This window comes from Callospermophilus lateralis, chromosome 4, assembly GCF_048772815.1.
Source record: "Callospermophilus lateralis isolate mCalLat2 chromosome 4, mCalLat2.hap1, whole genome shotgun sequence".
NCBI classification, from domain to species: Eukaryota; Metazoa; Chordata; class Mammalia; order Rodentia; family Sciuridae; genus Callospermophilus; species Callospermophilus lateralis.
The window spans coordinates 17,775,613-17,794,094 of NC_135308.1; the positions used below are offsets into that span (position 1 = coordinate 17,775,613).

General features: G+C 37.1%; 1 protein-coding gene across 1 annotated transcript; it reads right to left on the reverse strand.

Moving 5' to 3' along the window:
* Window positions 1-6,892: 6,892 nt before the first annotated feature.
* On the reverse strand, window positions 6,893-8,770 carry Tktl2 (transketolase like 2). The gene is made up of 2 exons (XM_076852334.1): window positions 8,546-8,770; window positions 6,893-8,431 (listed from the first exon to the last, which is right to left on the reverse strand). The coding sequence occupies exons 1-2, from the start codon at window positions 8,768-8,770 to the stop codon at window positions 6,893-6,895; spliced, it is 1,764 nt and encodes a 587-aa protein (XP_076708449.1).
* Between the last annotated feature and the right edge of the window lie 9,712 nt (window positions 8,771-18,482).

Below are 18,482 nucleotides of genomic sequence, written 5' to 3' on the forward strand. Positions count from 1 at the left end.
TTCTCACAAAAGCTCAGAAATGTTTTAAAATTTCAAGTTACCATAAGATAAATCTATATCAAATAAGATTTGTTTAATAATTTTGTGTTAAGGACTATAGATACATATTGTTGGTTGTGTCAGAGACTGTGATCAGTCTGGTTTGCTAGTCTTTGGAATGTTTTTTATAGTGTAGTGTGATCTCAAATCAATTAAGAAGTTGAGGCCAATCAGGAAAAAGAACAGCTTTTTGATAACTGGACCAGTGAGTGTTGTTTCTCTGTCTCTTATGTGTCTTGCCCAGTGGCTAAAATTGTACTACTGAAGCTGGGCACATCCCACATGTATGTTTGCCTGTTATTCAGATAGCTCTTTACTGTTCATTATATGACTACAAAATATCATATCTACATTAATCCATTTATGGAGATCATCAAATAAACATATCCACAATCACCTGCTTCTGCAGCCCATGCATGGAGTCTACACTGGGTTCAATCCACATAAGGGATTCTTCATTTTTATTGTGTATTGAGCCCCTGAAACTACATAGTTAATACTCATATTTTTCTTTATGGCAATGTCTTGGCAATGTTCAGACCCTTATCCTATCATATAAACTTTAGAATCCATCTCTTTTCTCCTCATCCTAATCACCATACCCCACATTTCCCACTCCCCACACACATTTTGATATTCCATCTGACTCATTCTATTTCCCAAGTATTGACGTTTTTACGACTTTGAACTTTTCCACCCTGGATCACAATGTATCTTGACACCTTTAGTCAGGTCTCATTTTATGGGCTTCAGTAAAATTTTATAGTTTCTAACAAATTGAGCTTGTACCTTTTGTCATTAAAAAGCTACATACTCTTTATTGGTATGATGTCCTTACAAATTGATGCGTAAATAGCAAGTTAAAATCTCTTTAGAAGTCTGGAACAAATAAAGTGTGGGAAACAGTTGTAAGGTAGTGAGGGGGTTGGAGGTGAAGAGGATGCAATTGCTGTAGGTGTTTCAATTCAAATCCAATGCTGCGGGGGACAAAGAAAAAAATGGGGCTAACATAGGATGGCCTTTAAGAGCTGAATCCATCCCTTAGGTTTGTAGCTCCACCTGGTACAAATGGACCCCGATTAATTAAACCAGTGATCTTTAAATTATTTTCTTTCCATGTTTCCAGAAATTTTAAGGTTATATCTGATTTTTGTTATTATTTAAGGATATAGCTTTTGTCATATTATTAATTTATCTTTTACAATAAAATTGTTCTATCATATTTTTAATATGTCCAAGAGCATTCGTATGACACACAAATCTGAGAGGGATAAATGAATTCTGACTAAAAGAAGTGGGTTCTGAAAAGTTTAGGGCACCATGTCCCAGATTGTCCTAGATTGCAGCAGGAGTACATTTTGACCTGTACCTGCACTTAAGATTTTTGATATTAAGAGAGCAATTTTTATCTAATTTGTGGAATTATCATCAAAAGTAAGAGAACATATTGGGCCAAAAGTAAATTAAGGTTTACAATGGTGTATTAATAATTATCTCTTAAATGCTCCATTCATACAGCAAAATCCACAACAAACTGAAATGAAGTCAATCTAAATTCAGTAAGTTATGTGATAAGAATGTGTATCATTGCAAATAACCAGGAGTGTTGGTGATGAAAAAAAAAAACAGTCCCTCATTTACAACATATGGGAGTCTTATATCCAAATGAGAGCATGTATAACATAGCTGTGCAGTATGCAGAAATTTTTGTCACATGTCATGAAAAATATGTCTCAAGAGTGTCTAAACAAATAGTAGAGAAAACAAATAAAATAATCTATTGGTTTTTCAGAAATAAACATGGAACTTTCAACTTCATCTGCAATATCATGCAGACTGTAATTCTAACAATAGGTTCAACTGAATGAGAGTCTTTAGCAGGCTTCTTCTCTTTATGAGAAGACTGAATACACTTCCCATAAGCCTTGAATATTCCATTGCTAAAATTCATAGGTAAATATGACACAAAGACTTGTCAGAGCTTGATGGCCAGAAAACTAAGTGATGCCACCTTCAGTATTTCTTAACTGCTGTTCTTTGCTTTGCTATCCTGACATCAGCAAAAAGTTTTGTCAGTTCAGAGATGGGAGGAAATAACTGGTGAGACAAAAATGGTCATCCTGGCCATCACTCAATCTACAAGATATCTTGAATTAAGGACATGCTCATATGGGTTGAAGCTGCTGTCTAATTTTAGGCTTTACCTTAACCAAAATTAGGAGTAAGACAAGGAAAAACGCAAGGATTCACTGACACTTCATAGTGACTTCATTAGAGGTTTTTCAGAACCAATATTTTGAAAAGTTCATTTGCTTGTCACTTTTATGACCTCATCACTGGTAATGTATGATGACATTAAGGGTGGGTGAGAAGTACGCCTTTCTTTTGAAAAGTAGAAAAGAAAATTATGAAAGAGAATATTGGAAAGGATCACAGTGGTATACCCAGGAAGATCAATTTTATGAACAAAAACATGGGTTGAAGGATCTGCAAATAGATTCAAAATCTTTCATGTGTGCACACAGTTGAGAAGTCTTCAGCACTATGCAAGGCACACCTACCTCAGTTTGAGAACAAAACTTAGCTTGCTAAAATTCCTTTAATAAAATATCTTCAGCTTAACTTCCCCAATGACTTTTAATGACATGATCTCTTTAAATCACATTATTAAGAAGAAATATAATTCCATTTGTGATTGCATCAAGAAGCAATTGAATACATGGAAACTGTCAGTATTTCTAAAATTTGTATTGAAATTAAAGGATGGGGAATAAGAGAAGCAATCTTGAAAAAGAACAAAAAGTAGAAGAAACGGGGGTCTTAAATTATTGGATATTATGAAGTGATGATAATTAAGAGAGTAGCATAGACACAAGAATTGAAAAATAGTCCAGTACGGTAGGCACACATCTATCTCCACCTGTACACACCTGGTTTGTGAGAAAGACAACACTGGTGCAGTGAGGCAAGGGCAAGGGGTTCCATCTGGAATGTCTCCCAAAGGTGCATGTGTTAAAGACTTGGTCCCCAGCTGGTGGCTCTATTGAGAGATACTGGAAACTTTAAAAGGTGGGCCCCAGTTGGAGAAAATAGGTCAACAGGAACATGCCTTTGAAGGGTGTATTTTGTCTCTGGCTCTGTCCTTATTCTTAATCTCTCCTTCCCCAATCTCTCTCTCTTTCTTCAGGTTCAGGCTTGAGGGCCACCTTTGTATTAGACTACAAAGTGTTAACAAGTTTTGTTTACCAGAGGCTGCTGTGCAGGGGAGAGAGGAGTGTGTCCATCAGAGAAATTCTACAATGTTTGTCTGCATTTGGGAATAAAAGAAAAGTCTGATCCCTCTTAGAGGGGAACCCCAGCTCAAAGAGTGCTATAAAATCTTTGACTTGGGATCAGTTGACCTTATGCCTTGCTGAGTTTATAACATTAACCAGAAGTGGTGTTCAACAGAGAGGTGACACTAGTATATTTGGATAAACTATTGAGAAGAGGGTTAGAGGAAAGGATTCGAAGGAAAGAATGCCCTCAACATTTACTTGAGCAGCTGTGGAGAAAGGGAGAACTTTGAGTTTGCAGCTTTAAACATTATGTGATAAGCTTAAATAGAATGAAGCTGTTTTAATGACTGAAAGTCTTATAAAATTGGAGACAACATTAAGGGTGAAGGGGTCTTTATCTCCACCACATGCTTATACCATCACTCTCATCTCTTCCCAGTGCTCTACTCCAGAGTTTACAAACATTTAATGTGAAAGTCAGAAAATTAATATTTTAGACTTTGAAGACTGTATGGTGTTTGTCACAACTACTTGATGCTGTCATTGTAGCTTTGAAACAGCCCCAGTCAATACACAATGGAATGAACAGGGGTATATTATAATAGAAATTTATTCGTCTACACTGAAATTTAAATTTCACATAATTTTCACATCATGAAAAAGTACTCTTCAAATTTTTTCAATTATTCTTAGCTTGCAAATACAAGTGAGGCACATTTTGCCTGTTGGCAGTATTTGCCAACCTTCCTATTTTAACAGGTAACTCTACAGTCAGGGAAGCAAGTCCGTGTCCAAGTCAACATCCAACCTGGCAATGAAATGCCTATCTTCCCTTCTTGCTATTAACCTCATGCCTTATAAAACAGTTTTCTTAGGGAACACCTCTCCCACCAGTGTCAGTGAAAGCAATTAGTTCAGTGTTCCCTCTCCTCTCCTAAGGAAAAGAGGAGATGGTTTCTTTCTAGAACACGACATTCTTTCCTATTTCAGTGATGTCCCAGGGCCTCCCTTACATAATATTAAAGGCCACCAAACTAGATCAATACATCTCAACACTTCAAACCAGAATGACTCTGATTAGGTCCTGGAGAATTTAGTAATTCTGGTACAGTTAAGTAAACTTTGGGGTAACTAAACCTCATGCATGACCTAACATTACTTTTCAGTAATTTTAAAATCAGAAGCATTGAGTCTTTATCTTTAAAAAGTTAATTTCTTCCTAAATAGAGCTTTCAACTGAACTTTTATTAAAGAAAATTTATTAAACAAAGTAAAGTGAAACAAAACTTTACTGTCCTGATTCCTCTTTCTGACAGGAACAGAAATAAGGAAACAACCTGGGAGCCATTTACCATCTGAATGATCAGTATCAATTCTCAGATGCTGTCAGCTGGCCTTTATTACCACAATGTAAGCAAGGACACTGTGGTGTCACACCTATCTCTGGAGTATCATCAGGCTCTCTTGGCAAAACAATGAACTGAAGACCAGAGTTGGACCAGCAATCCCATTGTTCATCAAAACTACATCTTCACAAGCTTTAGCAGCCCAGGGTTAGCATCAGCCAGGATGATTCTCTCCTAAGATTTCCCTAGACATGTAAGAGATCTCAGGATAGATTCAAGGCCAGAAAACATTCACTATAACAAAATTGACAGTTTCATCTTACTTGAAGAATTATAGACACATGATAAGTCTCACCCCCTTTCTCTTCTTTCTAGATCTGATAGCCAAGTATCAAAACCCTATGGAAACAGAAACTTTACAGTACAGATTCTTAAGGGCCTCCCTATGCTACTATAAAAAAATATATAATTTCTGGTGGTATCTAAGATTCCACAAACCATTAAAAAAAATCCTTGATCTACTGTCACTACTAAAAGGTATAAACCTTTTATAGCTTTTTGGTTGAAAACAGGCCATTTTGCATACCCACATTCATGTTACAACTAACAAAAGCAGAAGACTGTCCTCTGATGCATCTCCAAATTATAACAAGCTATTTTATTAAATTTAATAAAATTTCATTAAACATTAAACCTATATATTTAACAGAATTAATATTTTACCTAGTTTACTGAACATTGAGTCTTATTAAGATATAAAAAATTTAAGGATAGAGACTTATCATTTATTAGCATACAACTCACTAATAAATGGGATATTTGATTGACTTTACTAAATTCAAATGACTATTGGAAAATCCATCACATACAAATACTTTTATTTTTAATTTTTTTATAAAGTGTGAGATAATTTTTTTTCATATTTGCATTTTCCAAATTTCTAAAATGTTCCTATGTCAACTTTTTTTCAAAATAAATTTTAAATCTTATAAAAATATATCATCATATCTTTTTACAAAACAGAAAACTAGCTCAGAGAAAGAGGACCATAGCAGAATTACTTAGGCTCTGATTTTTCTAATTCCTAAGAAATCATATTTTATATCAATCACACCTATAACCATTGCCAAGAAAAACTGGTTATACCTCCAAGGAACTTAATGAATACTCTTAATGAGGGCAACAAAATTAAGCAAACTACCTGGCATAGACATACTCTCAGTAACTTTAATATGGATTCCAGGGTTCATTTTTAATTTACTGCACTGGTACTTCTTTCTCATATTCCAAGTGTATGATTTGTGCACTCACAGCTAAAAGTGAGAAATCTGCCTAAGAGATGACTTTTCAGTTTATCCATTGTTTTCTAGTGATTTGTCTCTAGCCCCAACCTTTCTCAAGGTTTGACACTGGGTGACATAACCTTTAAAAGTGTGTTCCTGAACTATAGTTTTATGAGACACCAAATCACATATATACAACAGAAACCAAATAATGTAGTTTATTTTAAAACACTTTATTATGTAGATAAATATAATAAAATTAGCAATCTGGTTTAATCACAAAAAAGTGAAACATTTCTGAATTTTCACACACAAAAGTTTATGTAGCATACACACTGGAAATAGTTGTTTTCATTTCTTTACAGAATAGTCACCACAGACAGAGTGATGCATCATAAGAGATTTTGCTGCTGCTCTTCTGTCTCTAAACTTTAGAGTGGAGATGAACTTCAAAGGAAATTCCAAGGAAACTGCAGTAAAATATCATCTGGGAAACTGCAGGCACAGCATGGTGATGGCATTTTATGAAAGTTCAAGTTTGCTTTATAATCTGAGCTATTGAAATCTAAAATTCACATTTTCTTAATTTATAAGGAAATTATACATTTTTAAGAAGCAGTTACCTCTAGATTCATACCCAGCCCAGTCAATTATTTGTAGTCTTATCAAAGAACTTTATATTAAGTGGTTGCTTTATTTACTATTCTACAACTTAAAATTTTTATGACTCACTTTAAAGATTTAAAAAATGAGATAGACATTTACATATTAGAGTTTAACAGAAAGTTCAATAACTTGAGTTTTGGAATTAGTAATTGTGTTAAGTGGCTTTGCTTTTCAAAACCAGTACAACTGTATAGATGGTTTTGTAACAAGTATAAATTCACTATAAAACCACCAGTGTTTTAAGACCAAAGTCAATAGATTTGTTAAAAAATGAGCGATTTTAGCTCATTAAAGTATATTTCACAGCCTCTATGATTTGTTTGGCACTGATTCCAAACATGTCCAGCAATTCACTAGGTTTCCCACTTCGAGGCACTTCTGTCACTGCCAGCTGATGAACAAGGATGTCAGGCTCCCTGGAGACAGCTGCACAGACTGCTTCTCCAATACCACCTTCTCTGTAGTGATCTTCTACTGTGATAACCCGGCCACCTGTGGCTTTTGCACTGGAAATAATAGTGGCTGTATCCAGGGGTTTAATAGTAAATGGATCAATGACACGGATAGAAATACCTTGTTGAGAAAGATCATCAGCAGCTGCTAAGGCTTCGTGTAGAGTAACTCCAGCTCCAATAACTGTAACCTTGTCATTGACACTGTGGCGGACTACCTTGGCCTGTCCAATCTCAAAATTTTCTTGTGCAGTATAAATGATTGCAGTTTCTGGTCGGGTGGTTCTAATGAAGCACATGCCCTTGGTATTGGCAGCCAGATAAACAGCATGCTCTGTTGATATGGCATCACTTGGATAGAAAATGGTGCAATTGGGAATACTTCGAAACATGGCTAGGTCTTCTAGGGCCATCTGAGATGGTCCATCTTCACCAACGGATACCCCACAGTGAGAACCAATGAGGTTGATATCAGTTTGGGAGATGGCTCCCATTCGGATCTGATCAAATGCTCGGGTCAAAAAGGCAGCAAAGGTACTAGCAAAGGCAATGGTTCGACCACGTGTGGCACAGCCCAGTGCCACACTAACCATGTTTTGCTCAGCAATAAAACACTCTATGAAACGCTCAGGATGTTCTTTCTTGAATATCTCAGAAAAGGTGGAGTTCTTTGTGTCACCATCCAGAACAATAACTCTTTCATGTGCATGACCTAGCTTAGCCAGAGCCAAACCACATGCTTTTCGAGTAGCTATCTTGTCACCAGCTTTGTAAGTAGGCGGAGAGGTCATTTTTATATTAGTGATGCTGATCTGAGGTGAGTCTTCCACAGGGGGCTTGGGCATGAGATTCCTGTTGGTCTGTATCTGACTCTCAATTAACTGGATAATTGCATCTGCTCTCTCTTTTGGCATTGGCTTTCCATGCCAATTTTCTGCATCCTCAATGTTTGGAATACCTCGACCCTTGAAGGTCTTGGCGATGACAGCAGTAGGTTTGTTCTCCACTTGAGCTGCTTGCCAAAATGCGTGGCACAAGGCCTCCACATCATGACCATCCACTAGGTAAGTATTCCACCCAAAGGCTTCACAGCGATTCTGATAGATGTCTGTGCAGTGCTCCAGGGGGGCAGTGCCACTTTGTCCCAAGCGGTTCACGTCGAAGACTGCCACGAGATTGTCCAAATTGTAGTGGGAAGCAAAAGCCAAAGCCTCCCAGACAGAGCCTTCCGAGGATTCGCCATCTCCCATGAGGCAGAACACCCGGTAGCTGGCCTTGTCGAAGTACTTGCCAGTGTACGCCATTCCACAGGCAGCGCCTAGTCCCTGCCCCAGGGACCCTGTTGCCACGTCAACAAACGAGAGTCGAGGCGTGGGGTGTCCCTCCAAGTCGCAGTGAATTTTCCTCAAGCTCAGCAAGTCGCATTCGCGGATGTCGCCTATCTCGGCCCAAGCAGCGTAGAGGATTGGAGCCGCGTGGCCCTTGGAGAGGACAAACCGGTCGTTGTCGCGGTGCTCCGGCTCGGTCCGTTTGTACCTCATGGCGTGGAAGAAGAGCACGGACATGATCTCCGCGGCACTACAGCACGACGTGGGGTGCCCGGAGCTGCAGGCACATGTGGCCCTGATGGAGTGGATTCGCAGGCGGTGGGCCATGTCCTGCAGCACCTGCAGCGTCTCGGTGTCGGGCTTGGCGTCGTTGGCCATGGCCATGCCTGCGCTCTCTACAGTTCCCGGAGCGATGGTCTCCAGAGCGCGCCCGGGCGGTTCCCTCACGTGACCACAGGGGGCGCGTGGTCCCGCCAAGCCCCGCCCAAGGGCGGGGCCGCGCATGCGCCGTCCACCATTCGCGCTCAAGGGCGTGGTTGGTCAATGTATCTCCCTTGCTGGCTCAATGTTATTTAAAATAACTAAGCCTTTTTCATACTTTCCAATGATCTAAATTTACAAAAGGACATCCTCAGATCCGTGTGTCATAGGAAGCTATTCGGGGGGGGGGGGGGTTGTGCGCTGTATTGGAGCCATTTTCATTCATTTAAATAAGAAGAGTAAACTGAAAACATCCCAAGTCACTTTGAATCTCCTCAAGGTGGCAAACGCCCAGCAGAGACTGTCTCAGAGCGACTAAAAATTCTGAATATCAGCTGTCACAGCAAAAATACAGTGACTAACTAGACCAAGAGTTACAGCCGAACAAATCCAAAACCACTCACTGGGAGAATGTCCAGTCCTGCAATTTTCCCACTGAATCCTGAAGAACTATTATGGTGTTAGAATAATTCAGTAGGAGGCCTTTGGCTGCGGCAGCTCCAGCTCTCTGGGTTCCCACCTGAGCAGATCAAAACCCATTTCAGTGTAAACAGTACAGTGAAGCCAGCTTCACCAGTCAGTAACTGCCAACTAACCTCTAAGTAGGGTCTTTGTGCTCCAGTGAGTCCAACACTGCTTTACTTTATCCAAATTTTTCTTTGCCTTAATTCTGCATTCACCATATAAAAGCCTCCTTCTGGGCCCCTTTGGCAGAGTCCTCAAACTGCTGGGGGTCTAGAGTGGTCTGACCTATGAATTGCCAAATGCACAAATAAACTCTTATTAAATGTTTTAATGTGTCTCAGTTTACCTTTTAACAGCTGTTACTACAAATAATTTTCTAAAGAAGATTAGTTACAAAACTGAATTTGTGCCATTGAACTCTTCTAGCAAGCAAAGGTTATAGCTTGCCATCAAAAAAAATGAAAATAATTGCACTCCATGTTGTGGTGTTGAACATCTTGGTTCTTGAGCAATAATTCTTAACCTTAACTTCACATTAAAATTATAACACTTAAAAGAAAAAACTGCCTGAGTTCCACCTCAGACAAATACAATTTAAATTTCTGGAACTAAAGTTTGAGAGACTGTGTTTTAAAAATGTACCAATTGATTAAAATCAAGATTAAGGTTAAAGAATAGATATTAAGGTTAATGGGAGCAGACAATCTGGAGATGGACCAGTGGTTCTCAACATTGGTTGTACTTTAAAATCATCCGGGAGACTTTATAAAAATCTCATGTCCAGGCTGCACTCCAAACCAATTAAATCAGAGTTTCTGGAGATGAATCTAGGCATCCGTAATTTTGAAAGCTCCTCAGAGAATTTTAATGTTTCCTCAGGGTTGTAAACAACCTACTCAGAAGGTCTTGCTACTTTGTTTTGTCTCTTATAATTCAGAAAAATATTTTAGACTTTTATTTTGCCATTTCAAGTAGCTCTATCATTTTCTTTAAAATTTTTTTTTTAGTTGTAGGCAGACATAATACCTTTATTTTATTTATTTGTTTTTATGTGGTGCTGAGGATCGAACCCAGTGCCTCACACATGCAAGGCAAACGCTCTACCAACTGAGCCCCAACCCCAGCCTCTAATTTTAAGGACAGACCTTTTTAAGGACATATATCAGAATAAACAGTAATGGTATGACACTAATGTTTTTTAAAGCTTGGTGAACAAATGTTGGAGATGGACAAATCCTTAAAAGATTATCTTATATTCATCACTCCCCATGTCCTTTGCAAATTAATGTTGGCTTATCTTTTTAGGCAAATAAATGGACAGAAAATGCAAGCAGACCAGACTGGGACTGGGAGTAAATAATATAGACATTAGAGGGAAAAAATAATCACAGCATCATAAAAGCAAACTACTTTTATAGGGGGACTGGAGATTTGGCAGGAAAGCAGTAAATAGAAACACAGGTAGCTCACTGTTATTTTGGCAGAAGAGAACTCTAATCCACACAACCTAAATATGATAGTATAAAAATGATCTAGGAGGCAGTGTTCACATGAAAAACAGACGGGAGAATTAGGAACTACTTAACATTTCTTTTCAAGGGCCCAAGTTCTTCCATTCATTGAAAGCATTGTTCAACTATTTGCTAAAGTAAAACGTTTTTAACATTAGTTAAAGTTTATTTTTTTGTGAAGAAAAAAAATATGATATTAGAGATTTAATACCCTAAATAAGGAGTATGAATTTCCCTCTGTCATTCTGTGAGGCTGTGTGGATATTTCATACTACAGAAAATAACTTTTTGTGAAGTATTTATAAAATGTTCTGATACTTTTGAAAGGGAAATCTGGAAAGTTATATGTATATATAGAGAGATCTATATACATTTGAGTTATTATTTTCTTTAAGTATTTTGGTCTTTTAAATGTGCTTCAACATAAATAAAAATTATAAGTATAAATTACACATAATTTGATAATGCAAAATTGCCTCATGTGGCCATGAACACAACTTAATCAAATAAATCAAATACACAATACCATTTTGTGTTTCACTTATTTAGAAAAGGCTATTACTGACAAAAGTCCAGCCAAAAATATTTAAGGTAGCATGCCAAAAATCTAGTTGTCTTGGAGAAGAGTATATTATTTTAATTGTGCAACTCATTTTCAAGTCCAGTTAAAAGTTTTTGGCAAATAGGTAAATTATTCACATTAATTTTAGTTTACCCATAAGAGGTAGGGATTAGCAAATTCATGTGCCTACTGGGCTTTCGAGAATGGTGGCCCATGAATGTGAGGGAAAGTATAAGTGGGTTGGAGGGGCCTGTAGCAAACAGGAGGTTACCAGCCTCACTGAAAGGCTTTCAAAACTGAAAAAAACTGTGAACGTTTTGTTGGACAAATAAAACAGACCAGGCTGCCCGTTTTGAGTTCTGATTTTAAAAGTCAGTTTAAACAACAACTATAACAAATTTCTTGTTCTACCTTTGTTTAAATTTTTCACCGTAGTTTTTTCTCCTCTTATGAAGAAGTATTCATTTTTGTGGTGTACATTTCCCATGAAAATAAAACCTTGCAGGATCACTAATACAAGTACCTATGGAGGAGAAAATATAAACAGCAGGATTTGTTAAGTGCGATTTCTACTGGGCTACAATAGAGGAAACAGAGCTCCTGATTACCCAGGAGCTCTACCCTATTTGTGAAAACATACATTTTCACTATGTGAGGGTGAGTAGTATTTACAGGTTGGGAACACTGAAGTTTGACTTACATCTTATCTTAACTATAGAGTTTTGTTAAAAGAGAAGTATAAAAAAGTCACAAATGCTAGATTCATTTTTTCTCCCATTGTTTGAATTTGGTTGGCTTGGTAGCCAGAGTATGGATTAAGTGAAGTTATGATCCTTGTGTAAGGAGGGGTGTGGTGGCACACACCTGTAATCCTAGAGGCTCAAAAGGCTGAGGCAGGAAGATTGCAAGTTAAAAGACCAGCCTCAGCAATTTAGCAAGCCCCTAAGCACCTTGGTGAGACACTGTCTCAAAAAAAGGCTGGGGATGTGGTTTAGTAGTTAAGCATCCTTGGGTTCAATTCCTGGTACCAAATATATATATATATTTCTTCTGTAAGGCACTAAAGTGAGGAAATGGGCAATACCCATCTGGATTATCACTTTGAAAATTATAGCAGATGTTAGTATTATTCCTGTCCTACTTTTTCTATAGTCTAAAAAATCCTCTTTGGGGGTTGGGTGAAGGGAGATAGGGAAGACTAGATCTACCTCCCAGCTTTAGAGGATAGATATAATTGATCTAAGATGAGCATCACAATACCATTCCCTTTTGCTAGTAATGGAGGTCAATTCCAGTTATAGTCAATAAGATATAATAAGCAGGGCTGGGGCTGTAGCTCTGTGGAAGAGTGCTTGCTCGCAGGTGTGAGGCCCTGGGTTCAATTCTTATCACCACATAAAAATAAATATATGTGTCCATCTACAACTGATAAAAATATTTTAAAAAATAAGATGTAAGCAGAAGTCTGCTTTGCATTAGAATGATTTCTTTTACATTTTATTTATTCTAATTTGATATATATGACAGCAGAATGCAATTCAATTCATATTACAAATAGAGCACTTTTTTTCATGTCTCTGGTTGTACACAAAGAAGAGTCACACCATTCGTGTTTTCATACATGTACTTAGGGTAACGATGTCCACGTCATTCCACCATCTTTCCACCCCCATGCCCCCTCCATTCCCCTCCTCCCCTTTGCCCTATCTAAAGTTTGTCTATTCCTCCATGCTCCCCGCCCCCACCCCCATCTTTATATCAGAAAACATTTGGCATTTGTTTTGGGGGGATTGGTTTACTTAGCATTATATTCTCCAACTGCATCCATTTACCTGCAAATAACATGATTTTATTCTCTTTTAATGCTGAGTAATATTCCATTGTGTATATATAGCACATTTTCTTTATCCATTCATCTACTGAAGAGTATCTAGGCTGGTTCCACAATTTAGCTTTTGTGAATTGTACTATTATAAACATTGATGTGCCTCTGTCCCTTTAGTAGGCTATTTTTAAGTCTTTTGGGTATAAACATAGGAGTGGGATAGCTGAATCAAATGGTGGTTCCATTCTCAGTTTTCCAAGAAATCTCCATGCTACTTTCTTTCCAGATGGGTGTACCAATTCGCAGTCCCATCAGCAATGTAAGAGTGTGCCTTTTCCCTACATCCTTGCTAATACTTATTGTTGTTTGTATTCTTAATAGGTGCCATTCTGACTGGAGTGAGATGAAAACTTAGAGTATTTTTGATTTGCATTTCTTTAATTGCTAAAGATGCTGAAAATTTTTTCATACATTTGTTGATTGATTGTATATCATCTTCTGAGAAGTGTCTGTTCAGTTTCTTGGCCCATTTTTTTTTTTATTGGTTTTTCTTTTGTGTGTGTGTGTGTTAAGATTTTTGAGTTCTTTGTATATCCTAGAGATTATATATCTCTCTGATGTGTAAGTGTTAAAAATTTGCTCCCGGGCTGGGGATGTGGCTCAAGCAGTAGTGCACTCGCCTGGCATGCATGCGGCCCGGGTTCAATCCTCAGCACCACATACAAAACAAAGATGTTGTGTCCGCCGATAACTAAAAAATAAATATTAAAATTCTCTCTCTCTCTCCCTCTCTCACTCTCTCTTTAAAAAAAGAAAAAAGAAAAAAATTTTTCTCCCATTCTTTAGGCTCTCTATTCACTTCACTGATTGTTTCTTTTGCTGAGAAGAAGCTTTTTAGTTTGAATACATTCCATTTATTAATTCTTGATTTTAATTCTTGTGCTTTAGGAGTCTTATTAATGAAGTTGGGGCCTAATCTGACATGATGGAGATTTGGGCCTACCTTTTTCTCTATTAGATGCAGGATATCTGGTTTAATTCCTATGTCATTGATCCAACTTGAACTGAGTTATGTGTATGGTGAGAGATAGGGGATTAATTTCATTTTGTTGTATATGGATTTCCAGTTTTCCCAACACCATTTGTTGAAGAAGCTATCCTTTCTCCAAAATATGTTTTTGGTGCCTTTGTCTAATATGAAATAATAGTATTTATATGGGTTTGTCTCTGTGTCCTCTATTCTATATCATTGGTTTACAAGTCTATTTTGGTGCCAATACCATGCTGTTTTTGTTATTATTGCTCTGTAGTACAGTTTAAGGTCTGGTAGGTATTGTGATGCCACCTGCTTCACTCTTCTTGCTAAGGATTATTTTAGCTATTCTGGTTCTCTTATTTTTCCAGGTGAATTTCATGAATGACTGCCTTTTCTGTTTCTATGAGGAATGTCAAGTTTGTCTTCCTGATAAAGAGGAATGAATAAAGAATTGTGTTGTCTTCTTTTGATCCCCTCCTACCACCCACCATCACTACCTCTACCACCTCTACCTTTAGAGTATGTGATGTTAGAGGTATTAATTTATTTTTTTTCCTTTTTTTATTGGTTGTTCAAAACATTACAAAGCTCTTGACATATCATATTTCATATATTAGATTCAAGTGGGTTATGAACTCCCATTTTTACCCCAAATACAGATTGCAGAATCACATCGGTTACACATCCACATTTTGAGAGAAGATGGGAGGGGAGGAGAGTGGGGGACAGTAGAAGATAGGAAAGGTAGCAGAATAGAGATATTAATTTAATTTAACAAACTCAAGAACAAAAGTTGGTATGGAAGGATAGAAGATTTGGATACTTCAAAACTTTCTGGATTCATAACTCACATTAGGACCAGTATTCAGAATTCTTGCCAAGAAAACAGCAAATATCTTTGTGGTTTTATAACTATATAGGGTGAATTTCTATAATCTGCAATTGAAATCATTCCTACTAAATACAAACTGAATCATTTAAGCTTGTTTAATTCTATGATCAGGGAAAAAAAGAAACAATGATTAAAAAGTTCAGAATAGAATGGATGGTACACAAGGGAGTATCGTTTTCTTAGTATTTTTATTTTTGATGTCTTATTCCATCCATGTGCCTACAACTCTAACCTTTTTTGTTATATTATAATCATTGCTGCTGTTGTTGGTACACTGACTTATCTCTTGGAAAACTAAAATCTTTACACTTGGTACATGGATATCATGTATATGAGGAACTCAAATACTCTATTGTATTCACCTATTGTCAGGCCTAGTTGGTTAAGTAAAGTATAAATGTAAAAACAATATTTCAGTACATTTTTTCATAGGGCTTCATGACATTTGGTGAAGAAAATTCCTCTCTCCCTGCCCTAATAATAATCCTGAAATATATCATTACAAACATATCTTATTTTTAAAGATAATGAAAAATAATAGCAACTATTAATTTTTAAAAAAATCCAAAGTCTTGGATTTATACTGTATTACTGAATGTGAGTCAGTGTTATCTACTTCAAATATACATTTTATTTATTTTATAGACCCTTTTTGACTGGGCACTCCTATTCCTTGCATTAAACATTGGATGAGTACATCTGTGTGTCCTACCTAACCTTTTCCTACTCTCAGATCAAATTCAGTCCTCAATAGAGATTTCATTTTAACTAAAACAATTTTATCAGATTCATTGAATTATAGATTAAAACAATTATATGAATAACAGCAACCCATTTAATCAACAAATCAACAAATTTGAACAAACTTTTGTGTCTATTTAACTACCACCACACATAAAAAAATATATTTTTTAAGACTTCTGTTATTCCAGGACATTCCATTAGGCTTTTTGCTTTCAATTACTTGCTACACTAGGGCATATCAATCTGCTTTCTGTTTCTGAGCTTTGTTTCTTCTTTTGTTTGTCAATCTTCTCCTTTCCTGATCTTCAGGTTGGATACTTTCTATTGCTGTCTTCGAGTTCACTGATATTTTCTTCTGCAGTGTCTAGTCTGATGTGAATACCATTCATTGAAAATTTTATTTCAAGTATTGTGTTTGTTTTTTTTTTTTTTTTTGCGGTGCCAAGGATTGAACTCAGGTCCTTAAACATTTGAGGCAAGCACTACAGCAACTGAGCTATATCCCCAGCCCTCAAATATTATACTTTTAATCTCTAGAAATGTCATGTGATTATTCTTTAAATCTTTCTCTACTCATAATATTTTCATTGAATCCTTCTAGCATCGTTTAAAAAGCTTTTAAAAAGTCGTTGTTTGCTAAGTCTATCCTTTATCCCTCTAAGTCTGTTTCTTCAACTATTTTTGCTTTTGATAATGAGTGACACTGCCTTGCTTTTTGCAATATTTACTATTTTTTAAATCCTCAACATTATTTAGGGATGCTGAATTTAGTTGAATTGTATTCTTTTAAGGAAAGTTGAACTTTGTTCTGGTAGGCAAACTTGTCTTTTTAAAAATGCTAAATCTGTTAAAGAAAATCTAGAGTAAGCTTTTGCTCGGGTGTTAGGTTGGTTGAACCACAAAAGCATAACCTCTCCAGCTTCTCCACCAAATGTCCTGAGAATTCAACAAGCACCCTCTACTCTGGTTGTCAGACTTTCATGTCTCTGCCCTGCATGAGCTCTGGGAACTGCTTAGATATTCCTGCTTCTGAATAGTCATTTGCCTGGCCTTGTAGACGTGTGCTTTGTGCAAGGGTATCCTTTCTACAATTTCTGCAGATCTGTGTCTAGGCAGTTACCTCCTTGCGTACATTCTGCCTCCAGCTCAGCCTCCTGAGCTCTAGTCTCTGCTCCTGTATCTCAACACTTCTCTGTCAGATACTCTTCCCTGTAGGACTCTCTGCAATGTGCCTCTAGGAGAAGAGTCGGACAAATAACATGTTTTTCCGCATTGCTTTTTCCTCTCTGGGGATCACAGCCCTGTGCTGCCTCTTTTCCAGTGTGTGGAAACTGTTATCTTGTTTTTGCTTATTTTATCTAGTTTTCTATCTGTTCATGGCTAGAAGAGAAAGGTTATTCCAGTTACTCATCATAACCTCAGAATAGTCATTCCCAATGTTTTGGATGTTAATATCTGTACAGGGCATGGACTCTCCAGATAATGACAGCTCAGCCTGCTACACTCCTTACTGACTAGCACCCCTCTGATTCACATGCTGGCACGACCTCTCTTACCTCAGAAGACTGTGAAGTTTGAATTCCTAATTGTATCCATTGTTAATTACATTTCTTATGTAATTCAAAAAGATGTTCTCCTAATAAAATCTTCATTGTTAAGAAGTCTGAGAAACAGCCATTGTTATGGTTAAATTTTCCAGAGAGATTTAATGTTGCTCTGTTATGCACAAGAAAACCTTTTGAATTTGAATGATTTTAAATTAAACCCTCAAAAACATATCAGATAACTACCTTTCTTTTTATAAAGGTTACGTGGAGCATTAACCTTTTCTTTGATGACTAATGGTCATCATTATAAACACTGGCTATTATGCTCAATTGCAATTCAATCAAATAAATCAGAGTAACTATTGAGAATAGTGCCTGAGGAAGGTTATTCCCAGCATTTTTGTTTGGAATAAATGTTTAGCATTTGTTACTATACTATAGTATAGTTTTCATATTATGTGGCTGCGGTAACAAAATGATGAGAGAAAAGGAATGGCAGTGACTTAATAAGAATTTAAGATTAGTTCTCTGTCACAAAATTGTTTAGAGGGTGGTAGGAGGTCCTGTCTTGTCAAGCATCTCTGCTCAACAGGGTTTTACAAAGTTCCAGATGCTTTCCATCTTGGTGCCCGTTAATTGACTCAGGTGTTGCTCTCATCCGTGAGGTTGAAACCAGAAACCATCCCATCCAGTTGACTCACCATAGGAAGGAATGAAGAGAGAATTCAAGAGGCCAATCCATTTCTTTTTCAGGATGTGACCTAGAAATCTCAGGCTACCCTTCTCATTTCCCACGGGTAAGAACTCACTTGCCTAGCTACACTCCACATTAAGAGAGATTGGGAATTGTAGCAATCTGCCATTGGTCTGTTAAGACTTAGAGTAAGAGCTTATGTGTACTATGTAGAAAGGAAAAACCAATACTGGTGGACAATTCACTAGCTCTACCACTTGTTATTTTAATCTTTAACTTTTGGTTCTGCTGTGTAGACACATAACCTTGTAACACACATAGTGTTTTTCAGGTC